The sequence below is a fragment of the Psammomys obesus genome, unplaced genomic scaffold (assembly GCF_907164565.1).
Source record: "Psammomys obesus unplaced genomic scaffold, mPsaObe1.curated_primary_1811, whole genome shotgun sequence".
Taxonomy (NCBI): domain Eukaryota; kingdom Metazoa; phylum Chordata; class Mammalia; order Rodentia; family Muridae; genus Psammomys; species Psammomys obesus.
Genome location: NW_026596117.1, coordinates 23273619 through 23299104, shown reverse-complemented (window position 1 = coordinate 23299104; position 25486 = coordinate 23273619). Strand labels below are relative to the sequence as shown.

At 45.8% G+C, this 25486-nt stretch overlaps 1 protein-coding gene across 1 annotated transcript in view; it reads left to right on the top strand.

Moving 5' to 3' along the window:
* Odad2 (outer dynein arm docking complex subunit 2) overlaps window positions 1-25486 on the top strand; it is a 146391-nt gene that overhangs the window by 30065 nt on the left and 90840 nt on the right. Inside the window, exons 10-15 of the mRNA XM_055629327.1 lie at window positions 12148-12294; window positions 12652-12861; window positions 15958-16212; window positions 16996-17106; window positions 18769-18923; window positions 21717-21959. Coding sequence (XP_055485302.1) covers window positions 12148-12294; window positions 12652-12861; window positions 15958-16212; window positions 16996-17106; window positions 18769-18923; window positions 21717-21959 — 1121 coding nt within the window. The remainder of the gene's footprint in view (window positions 1-12147; window positions 12295-12651; window positions 12862-15957; window positions 16213-16995; window positions 17107-18768; window positions 18924-21716; window positions 21960-25486) is intronic.

Below are 25486 nucleotides of genomic sequence, written 5' to 3'. Positions count from 1 at the left end.
ACACACACACACACACACACACACACACACACACACACACACACACAGCTCTTAACTGGTTAACAAGTTCTGAGTGGTAATTGGGAATTAAATGTTTTTTTTTAATTGTAGGAATTTGATGTACTTTGCAATCAATTACACTTAATTAAATTCCATTCCCATTACTTGCGTCTTAGGCTTGTAGTGGCAGGAGGTTTGATCCCTGTTTCATTGGTGGAAAAGCTGAGAAATCCTTTCGCTGCAGGCCACACAGAAGGTGGCTGCGGGCTGGGACCACATCCAGCTTCTATCTTTATTGCCTGTTGCCTGGCGATTCTGTCCCACTGTCAGGAAAATCAGGACCCAGGAGGCTTGTAGACATTGCTCCAGCATCTTTTCTCTCATTTGCTTCATTTGAGTGAGAGGCCGAACAGGAGCCTCTTAAAAAGGGACTTGGTGTTCACTTTTTGGAAGGCGGCACTGGTGTGTTCTTTGACTAGGTCTTTCAGAGAACGAGAACAGTGGTGTCAGAGCTACGAGGGGGCGTTTGAGAATGGAAAGCCCGAGGACCTGAGTGTGGCTGTCTAGCTGGGTGTGGCTGCGTAACGCTGTAAGCTCAGTGCTGGAGGACGTGCAGAGACCAATGGCTCTGGGGCTCACTGACAGGCATTCCAGCCAAAAGAGTGAGCAGTGTGTTCAGGGAGAGACTCTGATTAAAAGAATAGAGGGAAGAGTCATTAAGACATTCCGATATCTACCTCTGACATGCACAAATCTCCACCTGTGAAATTACCTGTTATAAATCATGCTTAAATCCTGTCATCTATAAAATTTCTGCAGGGTGGTGCACATTGCTACATGAAATGTATATTATCTGTAAGCTCAGATTGTACACAAAATGATTTGGCCCATTGCAATTTTTCACTTAACTGGTATGTGTGTGTGTATGTGTGTGTAAGTATGTGTGTGAGAGCATGTGTGTATGTGAGTCCGTGTGTGTGTGTTCGAGTGCATGTGAACATGCGTGCATACAAGCAGCACATTATAAACATAGAGGTTGGAGGATGACTTGCTGGAGTCAATTCTGTCCTTGCACCTCGTGGGGCCTACACTTCAAAATGATGTCACCAGGACTCAGAGGTTTCTTGGGTCTTTTTGGTTGGTTTTTGTTTGTTTTTAAGCACAAAAGAGGCAAGGAAGGAAGGAAGGCACACAAGCCTTCATAGTGAATTTGTGTTCCACGAATGAATAAAAACAGTGTTGTGCATCCTTGCCCTTCTGTCTGTCATCCGTGAGGGAGGGGGCAACAGAGCAATGAGGTTCGCTTGGTAATTCAGTGTGACCAACGAGACTGCCAGGAGTCAGCATCACACCACCACACGACTAAAACGTGACCATGCTAAAGCTCTCCTGCTGGACACAGTGCTACATGCTTGTAGTTTCAGCGACTTAGTCCATCACCGGGACAGGAGGTCAACGAGGACACCATGGCAAGACCCCAGCTCCAAAACAAAACGTCAACACGCACACACACATGCGCACTCACAGACACCCTCCCTCTCCCTCTCTCTCTCTCTCTCTCTCTCTCTCTCACACACACACACACACACACAGTAAAATCCCTGCAAGTGCTAGAACTCGTGCTTACGATGCTCCGGGGTATATTCAGCACCCTCTCTCCTCATGAACGTCAGGAGAAGTTCATGAGCTTTAACTAATTCATTGGTTGTGCATCTCTTTACACACAGGTAGTGTGAGCTAGCCCTTTAGTTACTCATAAGATGCTTGTGTTGTAAAATTTTCATATCTAAGGCAGTTACATGGAATGGCCTGAGCATGCAATGGATTTTTTACATAATCCCATTCCTGTTGTGTGTCTTGCACCACATTTATTCCTGAAAACGTGCTTTTCTCCCAAACCTATTCAACTGGAGAAAATTTGTCCTGGCTGGTTCCAGTTTGTATAATGTGAAGGACCGCTTTGCTTTAAAAAATATGACTTCATGTTACAGACACTTTTATAGCAAAAACAAAAAAACTAAACAGAAGTGAGTGGCTCCCAACTTGTCCTAGCTCATTCACTTCACACCTGCATAGAGGCAGGTCTGCTGGAACCGACAGTATACCCTGTGTATTTGCAGGAAAGCAGGAGCCTCAAGTCCCTTCCTGGTCCACTAGCCTTTGAGATTTGTGCTAGCAGGCTGCGGCTCCTTTCCCATCCTCGCTCTCCGGGCGGGTGTGGCTGTGTGCTGTGGCCTGCCAAGACTTCTGCCGTGCACAGAACAGCGGCATACGTAGGTTGGAGCTATAGTCTCTCCGGTTTCAGCTCCTAAAAATTCTAGAAATGGTTAACTAGTGCATGTTCACTGTGAAAATTCAGGTTGGGTGAATGAAGGCTTCTTGACAGATATTTCACAACTTGTCCAGATAAAGCCACTTTGTTGTTGTTGTTGTTGTTTGTTTTTTGAGACATGATCTTATCAGAGCAGGGTGACCTGAAACTCGATATTTAGTTTGGGCTGTGCGTGAACTGGGCGGAGCTGCAGTCTAGGTCCCCTGAGTGCCGACATTATAGATGCAAACTATCATTCGCAGGTGACACTTTTCTTTTTATATTTAATATTGTGCTTTGGTTTGGCCCACTTAATTCCTATGTAATACTTCATTATACGTAAACATTATTTTGCTTAGCAGTTCCTGTAGTGGTGATGTCTGATTTTCACTCTAGTTGTCCTGCAAATAACTGGGTGCGTCCCTTAGACACTCGCACACTAGTGTGGGACAGATGTGTTAAAGGCAGTGTGGAAATGAGCTCTAATGTGGAGTTGTTTAATGTGTGTGAGTTTTTACTTAAATGAGATGTGAATACCTTTTAGCCCTGTGTAACGATGTATACCCATAACCCCAACACTCAGGAGGCCGAGGCAGGAGATTGAGTTCAAAGCCAGCGTGAGCCACATAGTGAGTTCAAGGGCACAAGCCAGACTAGAAAGCTTGACCCTGCGTGCTTTAAATTCGCTGTCAGCCGACTGGGGTTGGAATCACCAGAGGGACACGCCTCTGGGCTCGACTGCAGATTCTGCAGAACCCTCCCTGGGACTCTGGACTGATAAAAGGAGATTGTAGGTGTGATGTGACCAGCTGCTTCAAGCGGCCACCCTGACAGTCTGTGCCCAAAGCTCTGGTCCCTTGAATTGCTTTTGCTAGGGTAGCTTATGACAGCAGCGGAGGAGGCAGAGGCATTCTGCCTTAAAAGGAAGCAGTAGGCAGCTGCACCACACGCATGCTCTTAAAAACTCAAGAGGCTTGGGCCAGGGAGATCTATTAGTGTGCACAGTTCTAAGCCACAAGTCTCAGGACCCAAGATTGGAGCCCTGGGGCCCACTCCTGGCACCCACATAGATCACCAACTTGTGTATATTAAATATGAACAAATGTTTGTGTATGAACTTATTCCAAAACAATTTTACTTTGGGGAGTGTGATATATGGATATGTTCATATTGGTGTGCATGCGTGTGTGTGTGTGTGTGTGTGTGTGTGTGTGTTTGTGTATGTGTCCAGGTGTGCAGGTGTGTGAGGCCAGAAGTCAACAATTGTTTGTCTTCTCATCTTAAATTTTTTTGGGGGGCAGGGTCTCTTTTTGACCTGGAAGCTCAGTAATTTCAGCAGACTTGTTGGCCAATGAGCTCCAAGGTTCCAATTGTCTCCACCCTGGACCCAACGCTGAGGTTACACGCTCCACATGTGGTTTTTCTACGGGTTCTGGGCTCCCAAGTTCAGGTCCGCATCTTTTGAAAAAGGCATTTGCTGACTGCACCATGTCCCCAGAGCCAATAAGGCGATCTTCAAGAGGGAAGAGCACGCGCACCATAAAGTTTGAGAAGGCTTAATGACTTTCTCCTGTAAAGGGAACTAATGATGGAATTAAGTTTAGTTTACAGAAGAGAAAATCTGTTCTCTCCTGGCAAGAAGCACATGTCAGCATTCTACAGTCAGTAATGTTTTCAGCTCCCAATGCGGAATTAAATCATCCCGGGGTGTTAAAATGAAAACTAACCAGCAGCAGGCCCTGAGGCCCAGGTAGCAGCCCATGTGGATTTGGTTGACTTGACCTGGGATGGGGTCTAGATACTCACAGTCTTTAATAAGGCTCCCAGGAGGATGTCCTTCCTTGGGGGCTAAACTCTGTTGCTATGAGTTCTCATGAATTTTCAGTGTTTTTATTTCAGCCAGTCCTGATGGGAGAAAACCGTGTGTTCTTTGGGCTTGCACAGGGCTGGCCACTAAGAAGGCTGCCAACTGTTGTCATTTGTCATACAGCACTGTACCATACCCTCACCCTGGGCTTTGTGTGGCCTGTGAGCTTCCCGTCGTACAAGCTAGGAGTGTTTTCTAAGGCTAATCAAGGATGAAAGAAATAACTTTTGCTTCTGGGAGACATTTGTTTGTGCATTCAAATTTTGCTTTACTTTATTCTGTTGTTAATATTTCTTTCTGGTCTATGTAGCTCTTTGAGAATTTTGTACAGTGTATTTTGATCATATCCGTGCCTCCTCCAGCTCCCTCCAGATTCATCTTCTCCCAGCACCTATCAGCTGCCAGCAGCCCCTCGATAGGAGTGGCGCTTCATGCCACCTGTCATCTCCAGGCCGCTGTTTTGTTGGCTTGAGCTCACACAGGTCTTGTGCGTATTGTGACTGCTGTGAGTTCGCATGCACAACTGCCCTTCTGAGGACGGAAAACATTGATGGCTTGTACTGTCATGAAGGCGTGGAGAATACCTTCCGTAAAGCCACAGAAGACACTTTCTCAGACAGGGATAAACACATGCCCATCCAGGTCTGAGAAACTGAGTTTTTCAGGTTTTACAAATGAGCCCAGAATCAATATACCTGGATTTCACTGCTGTGTGTTATAGGGACGTATCTAACTACATTCTGCCTCTGTTAGATGTCAGCACAGACTATCCACTCGTCCGTCCTCTCTGTCCTCCAATGGCCTTGTGCCACCACTGTGGACCCGGCCCTCAGAGGGAGTTTTCTGCATTTCTTTGGTGTTGCTAGCTTGGTTCCATACTGTACAACTTTGGTGTGTTTTAGCATTTACTTGTCTTAAATATTTAAAAACTAATTACTGTGTATTTCCATTTCTGGTATTTCTGTTGTCATTTTGCCACAGGATCATGCTATATAGGTCAGATTGGCCCCAAACTCATGGCTCTCCTGTCTCATCTTCCAGATCTGCTTCAAACTCAGGGTCTTCCTCTCAGCCCCCCAGAGTTCAGGAATACCTGACATCTGCCACCATGACTGGCTTCAGGTCAGCTTCATAGTCAGCTTCAAAGATTTTCATTGGTTTGCATAAATTTGTGAGTTACTGCTGGGTGAATGAAAGCTCTAATAACACTTCGGCACCTCATTTAAGCCTGGTGTGACCCTCTAATTTGCTGTTACTTTCGTATGTCACTAAAATTACCTAGCTTTCCCCTGGACATAGCAGACACGTCTTCTGAGACCTACTCACAGAGATTTCCCCTATTGTTATTAACACGAATGTGGGGATTTTTCGTGCTGCCTGTTATAGTTTATTATTCTGGGGATATGGGTGCAAGCACACTCATTTTAAGTGTCCTTTCTGCATATAGCTACTTTACTGAACTATTCTATGAAACATTGTCATTGAGCTCATTCTCCTGTAACTTTTTAGGAAGGCACTTACATTTGCTACAGTGTTTCCACATTGTAGTCACTAACATGTTCCAGTAAGTTGTCAGTTTCCACACACGTCCCTCAGCTATTTTAAAGGAATGCATGTAGAACCGTTGCATCGCTGCTTACTCATTTTAAGTAAAAAAAATATAGTAAGCTTCTGCGTGACAGCTTGAATCTAAACATCATTAAGCACACGCGCACACTCGCACGCACACACACAGACACACACTTTTTCCTTTTTTTTTTTTTAAAAAAAAAAACACCAGTATTTTCTCATTTTCCTTGGGGTTCTGTCGAGTTTTAGGTTTACGAGTGCTGACTCATCAGTATAAAATAGATGTGCAAATAAGCAGAAGACCAAGCAATGGGTTTTACTGCTTTGACTCACTTGGTCATCTGCCAGGTGCTTGAATACCTTTTGCTATTTCTGATCCTGGGAGACGTCTCCAAGCTTTTGCTGGGCACTGGGCCTCTGTCATCATTACCAAGCAGACCCTGGAAGGGGTTCACTCTTTGGTTTCTGAGTGGTGGTTTTGGAGGGAGAATGCTGAGACTACCCCCAGGCCATGTACTATGGTGGCTAGGTGGCTGTTTTTCACAGGCCTCCCTTGCTAAATTGCCGGAGGTGGGGATGGGACAGGAGAAGCCCCTGGGTAGGCTTGTGCCTCTGTCTTCCTTGCTGGCCCCCTGCCTAGAGGTCCCTGGCAATCCATGCCTTCTGCAGTTTCACCTCGTAGAAGCCTTTACTGAACAAAGGAAAACTCAGCAAACTTCCATTTCTAAAGTTGCCTGTGGAGCGCTCTGAGTCAGTCAGCTCAGCCGCCCACTCCTGCCTCCCTCTCTTCTCTGGAACATTGCAGGGAGCCAGATGTTTCCCCACGTCCGCACTTAGCTCTTCCAGCTGAGAACTCCCACAGCTGGGGTGATCTTCTAGAAATGTCGTCGGCTCATGCTGGCCAACCCTGGAATAAAGATTAAAATCCATCGAGGTGTGCAGGAGCACACCATAGCCCGGCTTCTAAGGAGGAGCCGAAGGCCATTTTCATCTGTTTAGTGAGTTGAGGACCAGCCTGGGCTACCGAGGGAGACACTGTCGCAGATTATTAAAGATTAAGCTCTTCATTTGGGCCCTGGGCAGGAGCTGTGTTTGTCCACTTGCGGTCTTGGCTCACTGTGTCAGGGCCAGCCCCACTGACTGTAAGAGTGCCTACCCAGGCTGTGCGCCACACCATACAGGGATTCTGCACACAGACCATGTCCCTCCTCTGCCACCAGGGAAAGCTCCTACTTTCCACAAGATTTCAGTTTACACACTCTTCCTCCAGGCCAGGATGGCCCCGGCTCATCCATGCTGCCCATGCTTCTGCCTTGCATACTTTTCAGACACCATTTCATTCACTCTAACTGTATAGATGTTCTCTGAGATCTGTAGACATTGGGTTTGATTAATTTCAATGTGTGTGTGTGTGTGTTACTTGCAAACATTTATAATAAAGTTTGTTTTTTCATTCACGTGGGCTTTAAAAAGTGAAGCCCTTTCTCTTCCACTTAACCCCCTACATTCCAGGAAGGCTGGAACAGGTCTGATTATGTTTACTGGCATTTAGTGTCTGGGCAAATAGTAAGCATTGCCAGTCAAAGAATACAAGCTGATTTTGAGCTGGTTTGAAAATATTATTTATCTCAGCGCATTGAAAGTTTATTTCTTCCTCACAGGCAGCGGGAGGGAGCATTATACCGTCCTGTAGATAGTGTGATCTGTCCTTATTTCAAAGATTTTGTTTAGAAAAACAGCTTTATTTCATTTTGCCTTTGGAAAAGAAATGCTGAGCTGGGTGATGGCTCAGTGGCAGCAGAGCACTTGCTGTGTTTGCATGAGGCCAGGAGTTCAGAGCCGCAGCGTTCGCGCAAATGCCAGCTAAGTCTGGCTACCTGTCTGCATTCCCAGCACACGGGAGGTGGAGTCAGACGATCCCGGAGCAAGCTGCTGAGCCAGGTGAGGTGAACTGGGGAAATCAGGTGTGCGACTTTGATTCAATACATGTAAGGTGCAGAGAGACGGAGGAAGACACACAGTCAACTTCTGGCCCCCACACGCATACATACACATGTGAACTTACACACGTGTGAACATCCATACACATGCGAATGAGTAATGTTATATTCACTCAAGCATTTACTGTAGGCCAACAGCTTCCTCACAGTAAAGGGAAAAAAGCAATTCATTCTTATTTCTTCAATGCACGTGAAAACCCAGTATGGCCAGCTTTTCCCATGACCAGGGTAGAGCGCCTCTCTGTGCCACCTCAACATGGGCCGAGATTGTAGCCAGAGCTTGTGTTTAGTAAGAAAAGGCCCATGTCAGTCCTCACCACCACAAACAAAAAACAGTGTAGTATTCAGAGTAAAACTGTGAAAGGGAAAAGCAAAGTGAGGTTAAGCGGGAGCACAGGTGCAAGAGAACGGTCTTTATTTCAGCTCTGCGTGCTGCAACCCGATTGTGACAGTGTGCAAGCATCTTCTGGATGAGGAAAGACGTCTAAAGCTGCAGGGGATGGAGGCTGGCCTGGCTGAGCGGGGGCTGAGCCGGAAGTCAAACCAGCAAAAGAATGGCATTCATATCAGAAATGGAAAAGTTCAGGGGTGCATTTCCAAAAACCCTTCAGAAGCTAGTGAAATATATTTTTGCTATGTTTTCTCTGGCTTTTGAATCTCCACAGATGTGAGTGTGTGATAAAATGTGAAAAGAAGTATAAGCAACTACTTATGCTCTCGTCAGATTTAATTGCAAAGAAGAGACGGGGGCGAGTGGCTTCTGCCCAGCTAGATGTTTGTGGGGCCTGGAAAACATGGGGTGAGCATTTAGGGTGCTTTACAAAGCTGATCCATAGAAGAATGGTGATGGCCAACATTTGTGGCTCTGTATGTTGGATATTTGGGCTCCTGTCTTCTGGTATTCATCCTGAAAGATTCATAATCCTTTTGGGAGTGTGGTCAGTGACAAGAGTCGAAGGAAATCCTGAAATGTGGAAAAACTAACTTTTCCTAATATAAAACTGTTCTAAAAAACCCCTCAATCCTATGAATATGTTTCCAGATTTTCAGAAAAAAGCGCTGATTTACAGATTTTTTTTTTTTTTTCTGGTAAGGCTCTAACGTCAAACCAGTAAATCTGAATCTTTTCTTTGATTCTGGCATTGGCCTGGACATAGATAATTCAGAAGAACATAAGGCCACACCTTTTGGGTACTTCCTATAACAAATGGCTCAAAAGTGGAGAAGAGACTAGAAGGAGAAAGGGAACGGGACAAGATACACAAAGACTGAGCTCAATGAGAACCTAGGAACTCTACTAAAGAAAGGAAAAACGGCAGTTCAAAAAATCTGGATTATGTGCAAGCAAGAGTGTCTGGACAGGACAGTCTGGGTCCTTGGAGGCTTCCAGGCTGTGACAGAGGCTGCATGCCCTGTCCCATGGCAAGCTCTCTCGTGCAGTCACCCTGAAGACTTCATTCCACCGCTAGCCCTCTGTTCAAATCCCCAAATTCCCAGTAGAAGAATCTGGTTGAGAGCCTCCAGCACCTTCCTGGGACCTTCTGCTGCCTTTTAACCATGGGGACATTTGCAGCCTCTTGGGAGAATTCCTTCCTCGCCTGCCTTCCTCCTCCTGTGGACCCCTTTGTGTTGTTGCCCGAGGATGGACTGGATGGAGGATTCTCTGGAGGGTTTCTGCTTCTTTTCTGCCTGTTTTTTTTTTTTTTTTAATATGGAAAGTAGAAACCGGTAGTACTCGAGATTACCGCACCCTTGCATAACAGGAGCTGTTAATCCAAAGAGAAGGGGGCGAGGGTTGTTTTGTACCTTGAAGCCAGCAGTGGGTAAGTGGTGGCTGCGTTTCTCTTGCTAGTCAGAAGGAAGAGACACGAAGCTATAAAACCACATACTTTATGCGCAGCTGGTGAACTGTTGTTTCATTATAAACCTCCTCTCTGTACAAGAATTACCTCAAGGGCAGAAAAATGGCCACCCCCAGTGACAGCACTACCTGTCAATCTCCAAGAATCATGGGACATTTTCTTAGACTAGGAAAGCAGGACTCTAAATCCCTCCCTCTTCGCCTGTTGATGTACACCGTTAAAGGAGTCCCTCTTAGTTTCTTGTCTTAAAAATAGTAAGTTGTGCATGTTCACACAGGGATTGAATAGGCACATGTGTGTGATATGAAGGAGGAAGCTTACTGCTTCCTGTTTCTACTCTGTGTAGCCTTTATGTATTGTTTATTCTATAAAAGTATATCTTTGATTGCTAATTTTTATATTTATGTGTTAAAGCATGGATAAGTAGAAAATATAAGTGCACCATAAACATGTATTTTAGCATAAGTATGCAATAGTCGCAGTCTATCTTTTCTATAGCTGTCAGTCTGCTTTTTGATGCTTTGACAGGATACCCCAGGACTTATTAAAGACAAGGCATTTAGCTCTTCATCATTTTGGAGGCTAGGAAGTCATCCAGCACCGCGTCTGGTAACGGCCCTCTTGCTGTGTCCCTTGGGCAAAGGGTGTCCCATGGAGAGAGAAGCCGTATTCATGCTAACTAACACACTCCACACTGGCATCAGCCCCTCCGGGAGGCAAGGTCCTCATCCCTTCCTTCATATAGCAGGCGTTTCAGCTCTAAAGCAGGGTACTGTGCTGCTGCCCTCCACCCATGATTTTCTCCCTTGGGCCCCTGAGTCACTCCCAGCCTTGACGCTTGCATTTCCTTCTTCCTGCCACACTTCGGAGGCTCTGATAGAACCAATTTCTGCTTCACAAGGCCCTCCCCACCCTACTCGAGGTCCAGCTGTTCTGCTGCTTTCCGTTTGGTTTACCTCTCCCCCGTCCCTCTGTTCCAGACTGTTTCGTGTGCAAACGTGAAGGAGAAACATTTTCCCCTTCTGCTTTCACAGCAGAAGACTTCTGTGGTTTCAGAAAGCGTGAGGTTTTTCCCTGCCGGAGAACCCCTCTTCTCACGGGAGAACCTGGAGTGGCTCCAACGGAGACTCCCGAGATGGTGCTCCTTCCCGAATCTGATGGCCATGACAAGGCCAGCTATGACCCCGCTTCTCACTGGTTAGAAACAGGATTCTCACAACACTGCCCTCAAGGTTGATGGGCCTTCTAGAACCCCTCACAGGCCTCAGGAAAACATGCTCACTGGCTGCTCTAGCTTGTTTTCTATCCCTGTGATAAATGGCATGACCAAAAGCATCTCAGGGAGGGGAAAGGGCTGGTATCATTTTACAGTTTCCAGTCTGCCGTGATGGGAAGTCAAGGCAGAAACTCAAGGCAGGAACCTGGAGGCATCGACGGAAGCAGGTGCCATGGAGGAGTACTACTCACTGGGTTCTTCCTCGTGGCTTTTGGTGTCTGCTTCCTTATATAACCCGGAACTACTCCGCCAGGGGAGGCACCCAGATAATGGGGCTGGGCACTTCCATATCAGCCATCAATCATTAATCAAGAACACACACCACAGACTTGCCTATAGGTCAGTATGGTGGAGACATTTTCTCAATTGAGGCTTCTGCTTCCCAGATGACCCTTGTGAACACTAGCTTGTGTACACTTGGTAAAAACTGAACAGCACACTGGTTTGTTCCAAAGAACGTTACAAAGACATGAAGAGCTGTGCTGGGCAAGGGTTTCTCAGCCCTTTCTGGACACACCCCTCCTTCCTCGGGAATGCTACGTTCTTTGGGATTTTTTTTTTTTTTTTTTTTTTTTTGAGAGACTGCACATGAAGACTGACTGATGAAAATTTTGGCCACTAGTGACCAACTTCACCTCCAGGCCTGCTCCCCTTTCCCGAAGCTAACTGCTAAAGCTGAAATTCCCAACCCTTGGGTTTCCTTTACCCTCTTGAGGACAGCCGAAATCTTGACCCCAAACAGGTATCAGCCAACACATTAGGGTGGAAAAGGCATGGATCACTTTGACGATTACAAAGATCTAAGAACGGGATGTCAGAAAACTGGGCGAAGACCCAAACGCGTGCATTTCTTAATGTTAGTAAGAGAAAAGTTCAGATGTAGATTGCGTTGCCCAGTGCACTGGTCAGGAACGGGGGGGGGGGAACCCTTTATTACCTCGACGTACGACCTCCCTCTTCGGTCACTCTCTTCAGGTGTGCCCCTGGCTCTACTTCATTCCTCCATATCACCCACTTCTGTAGCTGCTTAAAAGGAGCCCAACTGTGAATGCCGGCGCTTAATTGGAGTGACGTTTTATGATGCTCCGTACAGCCTTTCCACGCTCTGGCTCGCCATAATTCATTTAACAAATTATAACCCACTCAGAGAACTTTTAAAAGTTTTATGTGCTGTGTATGGGGAGACTCGTTTCCTCACCGTGGAGTCATCTGAAAGGGATTGTGGCTTTATTTAACCTTTATATGGTATTGTATCTTCCTAGGGGGGAAATCAGACAGCAACAGTGATCGCCTTGTGCTCCATGAAGGACTTCAATTTAGCACAGGAGACCTGTCAGCTGGCGATTAGAGACGTTGGAGGTCTTGAAGTCTTAATAAATCTGCTTGATACAGATGAAGTCAAATGCAAGGTAAGGACTCCCGGTGATGGCCGAGAAGTCCTGTGTCCACTCACAGCCGTGGAAGCCGTGGGTATCTTTTGCACCCCTCTGTCCTGTCCTTTACTGTCATTGTCGATGGCCCACTAGCTGCACTTTCTTTTCCTTCTCCTTTCCCTTTTTCTCTTTCTACAAGCTGCTTGTGCTTTTGGAATGAGAACATAAATGAAGGAAAAATATAAAGAATGTGGGTAATCTTCAGGGATGTGAACTGTTTCTTAAAAACCCTAATTGGGGAAGGCTCTCAGGTAGACTCAGACTGTTTAAAAAGCATAGCGCTGGGAATATATTAAACTCTCAATCATCTGTCACCTTTTCTCCCCCACACAGATCGGCTCATTAAAAATCCTGAAGGAAATCAGTCATAATCCTCAAATCAGACGTAATATTGTTGACCTTGGGGGCCTACCAATTATGGTTAATATACTCGATTCTCCACACAAGAGTCTTAAGTGTTTGGCAGCTGAGACGATAGCGAATGTTGCCAAGTTCAAGAGAGCCCGGCGGGCAGTGAGACAGCATGGAGGCATCACCAAGCTGGTGAGTACCACCACCATCTCCAGACACTGGCACCCACGCAGCCCTGCCTTCCAGTCTCACCTGCTGCTCGCTGCTGCTAGCCACTGTGATGTGTGGCCTAGGAGTCTTCTGTGTTCTCTCTTTTGGAACACGTCTTTAAGAATGATGTACACGAATGTACGTGAGCAAGGGCCATAAAGCGATGTTCGGCTTCGGTTTTCAAATAATAAAGAAGTTCTAAAATAGCGTCACCTGAGGCATTGGTTAGAAGCCACTGCAAGGACAGCAAAAAAACAGAAGGTGGTAATTCCAAGGCAGCATTGCAGCTTCGTGATAGACGGAATGCGTACTGTGTGTGAGGCCGTGGGCTAAATCCCGGGATGAGGGAGAGATTTGGGGGAGGTAGGAGTGAGGTGGGGAGGAGAGGGGCAGAGGAGGGGAAGGAGAGACGAGGCTCGGGGGGGGGCAGCTCCAGTAGCCCAGCCATTGGTGTGCTGACTCACATCAGGACCCCCTCCATGGGGACAGTCAAACCATATGAAGGCAGCCTGGGTGCGGACACTCTTCATCCCGTGAAAGTTTGTCTTGCACCTCTGAAAAGTGTCTGTGTTCGGTGGCGGCGGCGGCGGCAGCGGCGGCAGCACTGCGTTTTGGAAGAGTAATATTGCATTAATATTTTATGTTATGTAAAATCATAACAGGATCAAATTGTTGATAAAGAACTGCCCACCACGGGGAAGTCTACACACACGGTTAGAAATGTACACCAGAAACACAAAAGGACTTCCTCACGGAGGGCTCTCCTGGTGGCTGCTGGACTTGAGGGGAAAGCTATGGAAATATTTAAAAAACATGAATTTCCATTAGCTCATTTATCTTCTGTGTATAACACTTATGTTATTACTCAGGAAAAAAATGATTATTTCAGTAACTGCCATCAAAAGAAAAAGCATCCTGCACCCTGTTGCTCCATCATCACAGACCTTAGAAAAGTAAATGCTGGGGGCTGGTGAGTGGAGTGAGCAGGAGTGCTTGTCACCAACCTGACCTGTGTTCAGTCCTGGAACGCACATGGTGGAAGGGGAGCGCCAACTCTCACCTGCTGTCCTCTGATCTGCACACACACACACACACACACACACACACACACAGCTGTACACACTACACCCACAGCAAACATACACACATTTAAATGTCAGGAGAAATGCAATAATTAATATGACTATCACATTATGAGGTAGATAAGTGTGTCCGTCCATTAAAATAACTCCCATAAATTATAAGAATAAAAAAATAAATGCCAAATATGGGTCTTTGAATCTCACATCACATTCAGGAACCTAGTGTTTGTCCAACTGCACTAACCTAATAAGAGAAGGACTCCCATTTGATTGTGATGTGAAATAATGGGCAAATTAGGAATAGGAACGGTCAGCACGGATGGCTGCTCTGAGTTCTTGGGCTGAGAATGTGCCAAGGCGCAGGGTACAGAACAGAAACGAACACACCTCTCTGTCAGACAGGGAGAAGACAGGTGTGTAAACTGTCTCGTGCTTGGTAGGCATTCAGCTGAAGCCAGCCCGTCCGGGGAATGGTACAGAAATAGAGGAGGGTGGGCGGTCAGTTCTCCTCGAAGGGGGAATGGCAGGAAAGGCTGGAGGAGATGCTGCTTGATGGCTCGGAAGGTGTTTGGTAGACAGACACACCAGGAAAGGTGTTTCAAGAAGATAAGGCCACGGCTGACATGGAAAGTTCCCAAGTTGCTCCTGGTTCAATGTGGCCGAATCCATGATAAGTTGGCTGGAGTAGTGAGTGACGTGAAAACAGGAGGGTGTGCTGCCACTACGGGCCTTATCCAGAGAGTTAGAGGGGGTTAAGTAGTTTGAACTTTAGAGGGATAATGAGAATAACTGTTGCAGACAGACAGTTAGGGCTGTCTGCCCTGAGCAGCCCCACCATCTCAGAACTCTCCTTCTGACTGTGATGTCTCTTGTAGTTCACAACTGAAAGCTGCGGCCATCCTTGCCTCCTCGCTCCTGTACCTCCTCACTCCTGGACTCTGTTGTCCTTGAGGCCATAACTAAATAAACCAAGAAATTGGAATTGAGATTGAGGCTCTGTTTAGGATTGGGTGTTTCCTTCCAAATTTGGCACAGGTAGTTTAGACTCTGTGGTGAATAACAGTGGGATTTGGCCAACATAAAGAAGAAACAGTAGGTGTGAGTTGGGATTTCTACACCCCCAGATAAAGATATGGAGCTTGAAGGCTGACAAGTAGCCTCCCTGGGGGTGAGGAACAGCTTTAATTCCTCCACAGGGAATCCTGACCTACTGCTATGTCCCTTTAGAAAATTGTCCCTTTAATGTCTTTGGTGATTTGGTCATTAAAAAGAAAAACGGAGGAGGACACTGGCAATTTAGTTTAATGGGTTCTGTCAGCATGTGTGCATAGCTGTGCCCTTCCCCGCATGGTTTTGAGAGGCATAAGCCGTCCAGCTTGTTTTGCAAAGCTTTGCTGGCTTTGGAGAGCCTGGGGTTTGAAATGCTGGCAGTGACAGCGTGGGTTATAATAGCTGTCATCCTGTTGTTGCTTGTACAGAGGTTTCGCCCTACAGTCTGGGCTAGCCTCACGCTGATTAGCCCAGATTGATCTTGGACCCTCGGTCCTGCCTATGACTTCTGAGTGCTGTGATTATAGGTACACACCTGATTTACAAACACTACCAGAAGTTCTAGAACTGTACTAGAAATACTGTCTTGGTGAGTATTTTCTCAAGGGAAGAACACACAAAAGGCCCAGAGCCAGAAGAAAGCAGATGCGATGCTTTGTTTCTTTGTTTCCAGTACTGAAAGACCGACTCACTTTTATTTTAAACACTTCCGTGTTTGGGCTGCTGGGATGGCACAGCCGGTCAAGACGCTTGCTACCAAGCCTGTCATCCTGAGTTCAATCCTCAGGATCCACATCACGGAAGGGAAAAACGGGCTCCTGCAAGTTGTCCATGGACCTGCACACACATGGGTCTTGTATGCACATGCCCTCACAGGCACACACAAGCACACCCTTAAGGAGAAATAGGAAAGGTGGCTGTGTATGTTCTGCGTCTGCTCCCGCAGGTCGCTCTTTTGGACTGTGGACAGAACTCGACGGAACCGACGACGCAGCAGCAGCAGCAGAGCCTGTATGAGACGAGGGATGTGGAAGTTGCTCGCTGCGGGGCGCTGGCCCTCTGGAGTTGCAGTAAGAGCCATTCAAACAAAGAAGCCATTCGCAAGGCCGGGGGCATCCCCTTGCTGGCCCGGCTGCTGAAGACCTCGCATGAAGACATGCTCATTCCAGTGGTGGGGACGTTGCAAGAATGTGCATCAGAGGTGCCCAAGCCATTCTGCATCTTTTTGTTTGCCCTTCCGTCCCTCCTCCTCTTCCTCCTTCCATGCTTTTTATGTATGTGGACGTGGTTGTGAGTGTGTACATGCGTGTTCATGTGTGTGGTCACAATTAGGCCAGAACCTAATGTTGAATGTCTTACTAGATTACTCTCCACTTTATTTTGGGGGCAGGAATTCTTTTTTTTTTTTTTTAATTTATTTTACATCCCGATCACGGCCCCCTCCCTCCTCTCCACCTAGTCCCACCCTCCCACCATCTTCCCCCTTTCTCCCTGCCCTTCTTCTTAGAAAAGGGGACCGGACCGCCAACCCCTGTCATTTCTTGATGCACCCGAAGCTTGCTGATTGGGCTTGCCTAGCCAGCTAGTGTGCCCTGGGAACCCTGTCTCTGCCGCCTGGCTTTCAGGTGGGCACTGCTGACGGGAAATCTGTGCTCACGTCTTGCCTGCTGATCAGTGTGGGCACTGAGCCATCACCCCGGCCCACTTTTTCTCTCTTTAGTTAAGAAAATAATCTTAAATTTATGTGAAAGGTAAGGTTCCTCTTCTCCAGACGTCTTTTCTTCTTGAGAGAGCAAGAAAATCAAATGAATAGCACACTGGCTACCTTTCGTCCTCAACCTTGGCTAGCTCTTTTGCCACGTGGACACAGACTGGAGGCTTGGGCTTTGCTGTCTGATCAGTTCGTTCAGCATGGTCCCCCACAAATGGTCACGATCGTAGTCAGCTTATGCACACGCAAGTATTTATATCTTGCTATTTCTAGGAAAACTACCGAGCAGCCATCAAGGCAGAGAGGATCATCGAAAACCTGGTGAAGAACCTGAATAGCGACAATGAGCAGCTGCAGCAGCATTGTGCCATGGCCATCTACCAGGTGGGGGCCGGTCTCTACCCTGGGTCTCCCTCCTCCTGCAATTAAAGGCAGAGTCTCTAGACACGTCATCTCCTCCTCTGCGGTGCTCTGTTAGTTAGTGTACTGTGCCTCAAGCACCTGGCAAGAAGAAGCAGAGGGGAAAGAGTGACTGGGGCTCATCACTTCCGACCGTTACTTTGAAGCAGTGATTGTAGAGTTGGCCCAGTTCACAGTCACGGGGGAAAGTGGTAGAGAATGTTCGCATCAGTGCAGACAAGGAAGCAAGAGGGTGGGGTGGGGACACCGGGGAGGGGAAGGGAGAAAGGAGAGGGAGAACAGAGGCAGGATGCGGGCAGGAATAATGCACTGCGCACTGCTGTTGTTACGCCAAATCTTCATGCTGACACTCAGAAATCGGCAGTTTTGGCAGATAGTCCAGGGGTCTCCAAGACCTTGTAGGGCTGAGAACCACTGTCGTTGGTGGCGAAGCATTCACTCAAACATGTGGCAATGTATCAACTAGTCTGATTAGTTACGTTCCGTGAGACATTTGTGTCCTCCTCACTGTTTCTAAAAATATTTACTTAGGGTAAAATAACTCATTAGTATATGAGGACCCCTACGTTGCTTTTCACAGGTTCTGTTCAGAGACAGTGATCTTGGGGAAAGAATGGGCACGCACGCTCTCAGTGTGTTTGGTTGTATGTGGACACGGTTTTTGTTATGAGTTCACTTATTTCATTTTCCACTAACTATGGATTGTTTCCTGGTACACCGGAGCACAGATTAGGATGACCAGGTGGCCTCGAAAAACGAATGTCTGGCTGGTTATGGCCACACCAGCTTCTCTGTAATCAGAGTAGACTCACATGTGAATACTCTTAAGGACAGCGTACTAAGAGTGGACTACAAATGGAGTCCAAGACCCTCGGGGTTTGTATTCACTTTCAAAGGCTTCTGCTGCTAACCACAAAGCAGGTAGCTTCAAAAGAATTTTGCTTCTGGAGTCTGGAAGTGGGTGTCAAGGTGTCCACAGGGTAGTTTCTTGAGAAACCACTGTCCCTGACGTGCGGCTGACTGCTTTTTCCCGTGTTTTCATGTCGTGTCTCCGCACTATGTGCTGTAACGTCTCTTAGAGGAAGGGTATTCATCACAACTTAAGTGCTCACTTTAGGTGCTCATCACAACTTCTTGCCTTAACTGCTTCTTTAAGCCTCGTTCCCCGCAACACCCGCCACAGTCATATTCTGAGGCACTGGGTGTTAGACCTTCAATTTATGGATCTTAAGAGAGTATAGATAAATGTATATTAAAGGCAAATAGTCCTGATCTGCATGTGTGTGTGTGCGCGCGCACACACACACACACACACACCCCACTGAACCACAGTTGAAATCACAGGAGAAGGCTGGTTCCATGTAAGTTAGTTGTTAAGGCGTGGACTCTCCGGCCCAGTTGTAATTTGGGTTTACGAACTCTCTCAGCTCTCTACCTCTATCCATATGCCCCAGCCCAATCCTTCCTCCATGATACAAGGTCTTGGAGACCCCACTGGGTTCCCTGGAACTCTGATGCACGCTGTTGTGTAAAGGAAACAACTTGTGCTGAAGAACTCCCACAGATAAGCCTCACTGAATGCGCGATGACTTGCTCTCTGATGGCCTCCTTTGACGTTTCGCGCAGTGTGCTGAAGATGAGGAAACCCGGGACCTGGTGAGGCTGCACGGAGGACTTAAACCCTTGGCCAGTCTGCTCAATAACACCGACAATAAAGAGCGATTAGCGGCTGTCACTGGGGCGATCTGGAAGTGCTCCATCAGCAAAGAGAATGTGGTTAAGTAAGGCATTTACTGTTTCACAGCAATCTATCATGAAAGGCATAAAAGGTGTTTAATAAGGGTTCTCTCCGGCTATAGTCAATAATGTGCACGATTAATGTGGACCAAGGGTAGACTGCAAAGATTCTTAGGCATCTCCCCATCCTACGTCCCAGAAAGTTTGTGTGTAGCAGTGGCTGGCATGATCTTCTTGTGTGAATAGGCTGCTCTACATACGAAAACATAAATTTAAAATCTTTCTTATGTTCTCTACTGAAGTGAGAAAGTCTTTGCAAATAGAAGTGGCCTACACATTCTTCCTTATTAATTTTATTTATTCTTCTCTCACACAACACATCTTGACTATACTTTCCCTTCCTCCACTCTTCCTGGTCCCCTTCCCCCCTTCCTCTCTCCTCCATATCCACTTCTCCATTTTCTTTCAGAAAACAGCAGGCCTCCCGGAGATATTTTTAAAAAAATTATTTGTGTGTGTACATGTGTTCTGTGAGTGTGCATCTGAGGTCAGCAGAGAGAATTAGGCGCTTTCATCTCTCACTGTTACCTATTCCTTTCAGTCAGGGTCTCTCCCTGAGCCTGGGCTGGCTTTTTCCTCAGCTCAGTTGGAAGCCATCAGTCCCTAGTTGGAGCTATGGCGCCTGGTGGAAAGCACTCACCCAGCTTGCTAGTTGTGCTTATGTCTGAACTCTGGTCCTCATGCTTGCATGGCAAGGGTTATTAGCTAACTGCTGGGCCATCTTTCCTCCCTAGTTTCCATTTTTAGGAGACAAAGAGTCAGCTGAATGGTTCTAACCACTCTTAAATTAGTCAGCAGATGGCTACTAACCACTCTTACTGAGTAGGTATTTTCAGTTATGATTCTATTTAATTTTATTTTAATGTATTTGTAAAGGTTTGTGTGTTGGGAATGAAACCCAAGGCCTTATGCTTGACAAACAAGTACCCTACCACAGAATCTTTATGGTTCTACGTTGCTTTTGATTTTTAAAGTTGACTCTGTATCTATTTAGAATTCAAATTCTCCAGAATATTATAAGAATTTTTTTTTCTGTATTTTGTATTTTCTTTAAGAAATTTGCTTGTTCTAATGGAAAATAAGCTTACCTTGGAGTATACAACAGAATTAGTAACAGATCAAAGGTAGCCTCCATTAATGCGTATGCAAACCATATGAATGGCAGCAATACAATTCATTCACATCTGTACATAAACACTGATGACATTTATGAGAAAGGAGAAAATGTTATACAGAGAAATGGGAATTCTGAAATACAGGTGATTCATTTGATTTAAACGCACACTGAAAAAGATCAAAGTAAAATTACATGAAGATGGATTCTAAAACTTACCACTGACTAATAGTGAAGCAGTCTGAGAAGACCAATCAAAATGTTTTATTTAGTATTCATGCATGTATATGACATGTTTAGATCAAATAATTCACGCTGTTCTTACCACTTCCTCCTTTCTCCTCCTCCCAAGTTTACATGCTCTATTTTTTATCACCCACTGAAGACATCAGGTGATGCCTGTGTGTGTGTATAGCCCTTTAGAGCCACATCCCTGAAGAGAAATGGCTCTTTCTCTTCTCATGTTGGGTGGCACATCAGGAGCCCCTCCCCTGCCCGAAATGGCTGGATTGATTGTGTCCAAGCCTTGTGGCGTGAAGTCCCAGGCCATGTGAGTTTGTGCGCACAGCTGCGCTGTTATGTCCAGCAGACAGGGTTTCACAGTGGCCATCTACTCCTTCTGGCTCTTATGGCATTGCTGGTCCCTCTCCCATGACTTGAGGGGGAGGTGACTTAGAACTGAGTACCTCACAGTGACTTGTTCTGTGCTCACTGAGCTTGTGGGTCTACTGCAAAAGCAGCTTCTCTGCTGGGATTCAGAGACGCATGGATCTATGGGTAGAAAGATGAGAGCTTAGAGGACGGCTTAATACTCTTCCCACCTAGCAGAACAATCATCGCTGGTGCTCTCCTGGGGCACGTGACCCAGCTAGTCCTGGGGTTCGAGTCCAGTTAATTCTGTCTCACCTCTCGAGAAAACCCTGTGGGCATCCTTGTGTTGTTCCTGATTTTAGCGAAGTGTTCTGAGCTTTTGTCTGAGGCGCATGCTACTGGCAGTCATTGTTCATTGCTTGTACTGTGTTTACATGTGCCCCGTGTCGTCCTAGATCCTCCGGGATTTTTACCCTGAAGGGATGTTGGCCCTTTCTGCAGCTAAGGAAGATGATCATGTGGTTTTTGCCCTTGAGTCTGTTTGGTGGACTGCAATTGCTGGTTTCCATAGGTCAGAGCAGAAAACTTTTAAAATTTGAGTTGCAGTAGCTCTCCTGCTCATTTTTGAAACACAGTGATTCTATGTAGGTCCAAAAAAGAAAAAAAAGAGAAATACATAATGCAATTCATTCCTAATATGTGTTTAATATAGTTTCTTCTAATATAGGTTTATTATAGTTTGTTCATGTAAGTTAATCTCTGTGAGAGGAAAAACTTAGAATGGATTCACAGATGCTAAGATTCATGGATGATCCTGGCTGTCTCAGGGGTGTCTGGGTGTGGGTGCCAGCCTTCCTGCCTAACAAGCTGGAGATCAGTTGTCTGATAATGGAGGTTGAAGGGTTGAAGGGCTTCTTCTCAGTAGGCTTGTTATACAGATCAAATGAGCACTGAAAATACAGCACATGGCTAAATTGCCTGATAAAAATAACTATTTAGAATAGCTGTTGCCTTCCTGAGTAGCTTTCCTGCTACCATGGCACCGTCAGCAGCCTCCTTTCTCTGCTCTTAGGTTTCGAGAATACAAGGCCATTGAGACCCTGGTGGGACTCCTCACGGATCAGCCCGAAGAAGTGCTTGTGAATGTGGTCGGAGCCTTGGGAGAATGCTGTCAAGAATACGAAAACCGAGTCATTGTCCGGAGGTGCGGCGGCATCCAGCCTCTCGTGAACCTCCTGGTTGGAATAAACCAAGCTCTACTTGTGAATGTCACAAAAGCTGTGGGCGCATGCGCAGCAGAACCAGAGAGTATGGCGTAAGTGGCCCTGGACACAAGGAGATTTTACCCGCTAGTGTTAAGGGAAAGGTTTGGATGGTCATAAAAGGGTCTGTCTCATCACTTAGAGTGCATGTGTACATGCGATGGACAACTGTGTTACCACATGAATATTCATGAGGTATCTAACCAGTACGTTATTTTGAAGAGAAGCGGACCTGTGCTGGGCACTGCTGGCAGGAGGAAGGATTTCCAAAAGCCAATAATCAATCTTACCATGTGGAAATCATGCACAGTCAGTAAAAAAAAAAATTCTCTGCCTTTTAGAGAACAATTGTTTCCATATATAGTCTCATGTTTCTTATTTCTGGTCTATTTAGAAAACATATTTGCATCACCTCTAAAGAGCAAAGAAATACCAAGGATTTTAAGCTTAATCCTTGAAGAGATTATTGTGTACATAAGAAATAGAAGATTTAAATGTGAATTGAAAATATGTTGGAAAAGCCATTGGTCCTGAGCATTTGTGAACTTTTTCAGTGTTCTGACTATAGCGTGACATCGATTCGGGTGTGAAATATTATACAGCCTGTAGAGGTGAGGTGATGCTTACAGGAGGGTGTGCCTGCAGCGCGCTCGGACACCGCACCTCTGTATGAAAGGGGTGCGAGCACCCGCGCACTTGGATGTTTGTGGGAGATCCTGCACCCTAGCCTTAGCAGCTGTCAGAGGACAGCTGTGTATTTCTTTATGCATACTTTATACATACTTACCTACCTACACTCACCTGTGCATATATCTACGGGTGCGTCTACCTACCTACCTACCTATGAGAGAAAAAGTTTATTTTGCGAGTTTGGCTTCTACAATGGTGCAAGCTTGGTGAGTTCAAAATCTAACAGAGGTTGGGTTGGAGACCGGAGACTCAGGCTATCACTGTGCTGGCAGAATTCTTTTTTGTCCAGGAACGGTCAGGTGATAGCCAAATGTATGATGAGGGTGATCCATTTTTACCCCAGCACCTTAAGTGTTAATCACGCAAAATACCTTCCATAGAAATATGTTGCCTAACACTTGCCAAAAATGTGGGAACTGAGGACCAACCAAGCTGACACATAAATTCAAGCATGACTAGCTCATCCATGCATGTCTGTAAGCCCTGTTTAAGACAACAAGGAGATGATACTTTTGTCCTGTGTGATTCCACAATCCACGAACAACTGGAAACTGCGCCCATCACTTCCAAAGAGTTCTTTGGCCGTGTTTGTTCTTCCTTTCAATAACCCTTAATTCAGTCACTATGTAAAGTGAACAGTACTTAGATACAAGGATGTAATGTTCACAAATCTCCTGTTATAAAATGAAGGGGATAAAGGAAGGGGGAGGTAATATATAATCCTCCATAAAATGTTTATAGCAAAATAAGGAAGGAATCGTCATTTCTTGCAGTTCTTGTTACTGGTCACGTGGTTATACCTCGTACTGTAAGCTTCCACTGTTACCCTTAGCAAGCACATCACCCAGCTGTGGATTTTATTTTTATTTGTTGAGTGACTCAAATTTATATTTCTCAAAGGTCTGGGGCCTTAGTTGCTTTCTATTGCCACAGTAAGACCCCATGATCAAAACACTAAATAGAGGAAAGAGTTTACTTGAGGTTTTTTTGTTTCAGAGGGTGAATTCATGACCTTTGAATTTGAGAGAGCATGCAGCAGGCAGCAGGCACGGTGCTGAGGCAGTGGCTGAGAGACTCTCTACCCACCAGCAGGAGGCAGAGGCAGAGAGAGCTGTTTGGGAATGGCCTGGGCTTTTGAAACCTCAAACCCCACCCCTAGTGGCCCACCCAGTTCCCCTAACAAGACCATCGCTCCTAATCTTTCCCAAGCAGCTCCGCCAAGTAGGGCCCAACACTCAAATATATGAATCCATGGAGGCTGATCCATTCAAACTACCAGAGCAGTTTTGGCTGGATCAGGTTGCTGTACTTTTCCATTGGCTCTAACCATAGATTATGGCAGTACTGAGCTATATCAGGGGACCCCCGTATTTCAGACAGACAGGTCCTTCTCTAGTCTCACTGGAATGGCTCCTTGGTAGTCAGTGGTCACTTCCTTCTCTACCTCATGGTAGACTGACTCACAAGTCATCCACAAGACGCTATTATTAATCCATATCTTGGTGACTACACAGAGATTAGAGCCTGTTCTTATGGAATCCTTATATATCTCATTGTCAATGATCCTGACAAGCCATTTCAAGTTCACTGCTTCCATCACGCAGCACCCAGCTTCTCTTAATATTTTAAGTAGATGTAGTTTTGAATTTTCAGTCAAATGCATTGAAGAAAAGGTCAGGGAAATTACCTTTATTCTTCTTCTGATTTTTGGAGATTCTAAATTTGGAAACACCAAAATGGAAAAAATAAAACAAAACAAAACAAAACAAACAAACAAACAAACAAAAACACCTAGGCTTCAAAGTTTCAGTTCTGGAGAAAAACAAGTAAAACGAAAACTTTAAGAGCTGAAAATGTCAATAAATGTGTCTATGAGTCAGTCTACAAAACTCTCTGTGGATCTTTAAGAAAGGGTTTACTTATTGTAGGGGCTATAAAAACCATAAAACACTAAAAGCTAAAAATAAAACGTATTTTCCCAAGCAAGGAAATCATCAGTTCTACAGATCTGAACTGTGAGATACATTTGTCAAAGGTTGTGAATCGTTGACTTGAAAGTAACATAGTGGATCTGCCATGCCTCTTGAGGCTCCACTCCAAATAAGACCTGTGCATGTCCAATGCACAGACATCATTACTTTTTACGGAGAGCAGGTCGGAGAAGTGAATGGCCTCAGAAAAGTATGGAATTCCCTGCAGGATACACAGTTATGCATTATAAAACATCAGGAGAAATGGAGTCAGGAGAGTCATATGTCAGCGCTGGGGATTCTGGGTGCCAAGGATGTGGAGACAGTGACTGTCAGATTGCTGCAGACTGAAGCTCTAAACCTAGGAGTCAACCTGATTAACTGTTGAAATGCTCAGAACTGGATAGAGGTGTGTTCCCTAGACAAACAGGAAGGAATGCTTTATGGAATTCCATGAAGAAACTATCTTAACGGCCAACAGATAAATTCAGATAAATCATTTTTTTTCCTGCAGCTGCAGAACTCAAGTTTTTCAAAAAAATTAAATAAGGCAACGCAAACCACTTTAAGAAGCAGATGGTTATGGAATAAAGGAGGACAGGGGCCGGAGAGATGGTTTGGTGAGTGAGGCGTTGCAGTAGAAGCCTGAACATCTGGGTGTGCATCTTTAGCACATGCTGAAGAGCTGGGGTTGGTGGTGTGTTTCTGTAATCTCCACACTGTGCAGTAGAGGCAGGAGGATGGGGGGGCGGGGCTTGGCTAATCAGTCTAGCCAACTGGTGAGCTTCAGTTTCAATGAATGACTTTGTCTCAAAAACTAAGGTGGGGAATAGTGGAGGAAGCTCCCCGGCACCCACCGATGCCTATACCCATACACACACACACACACACACACACACACACACACACACACACACACA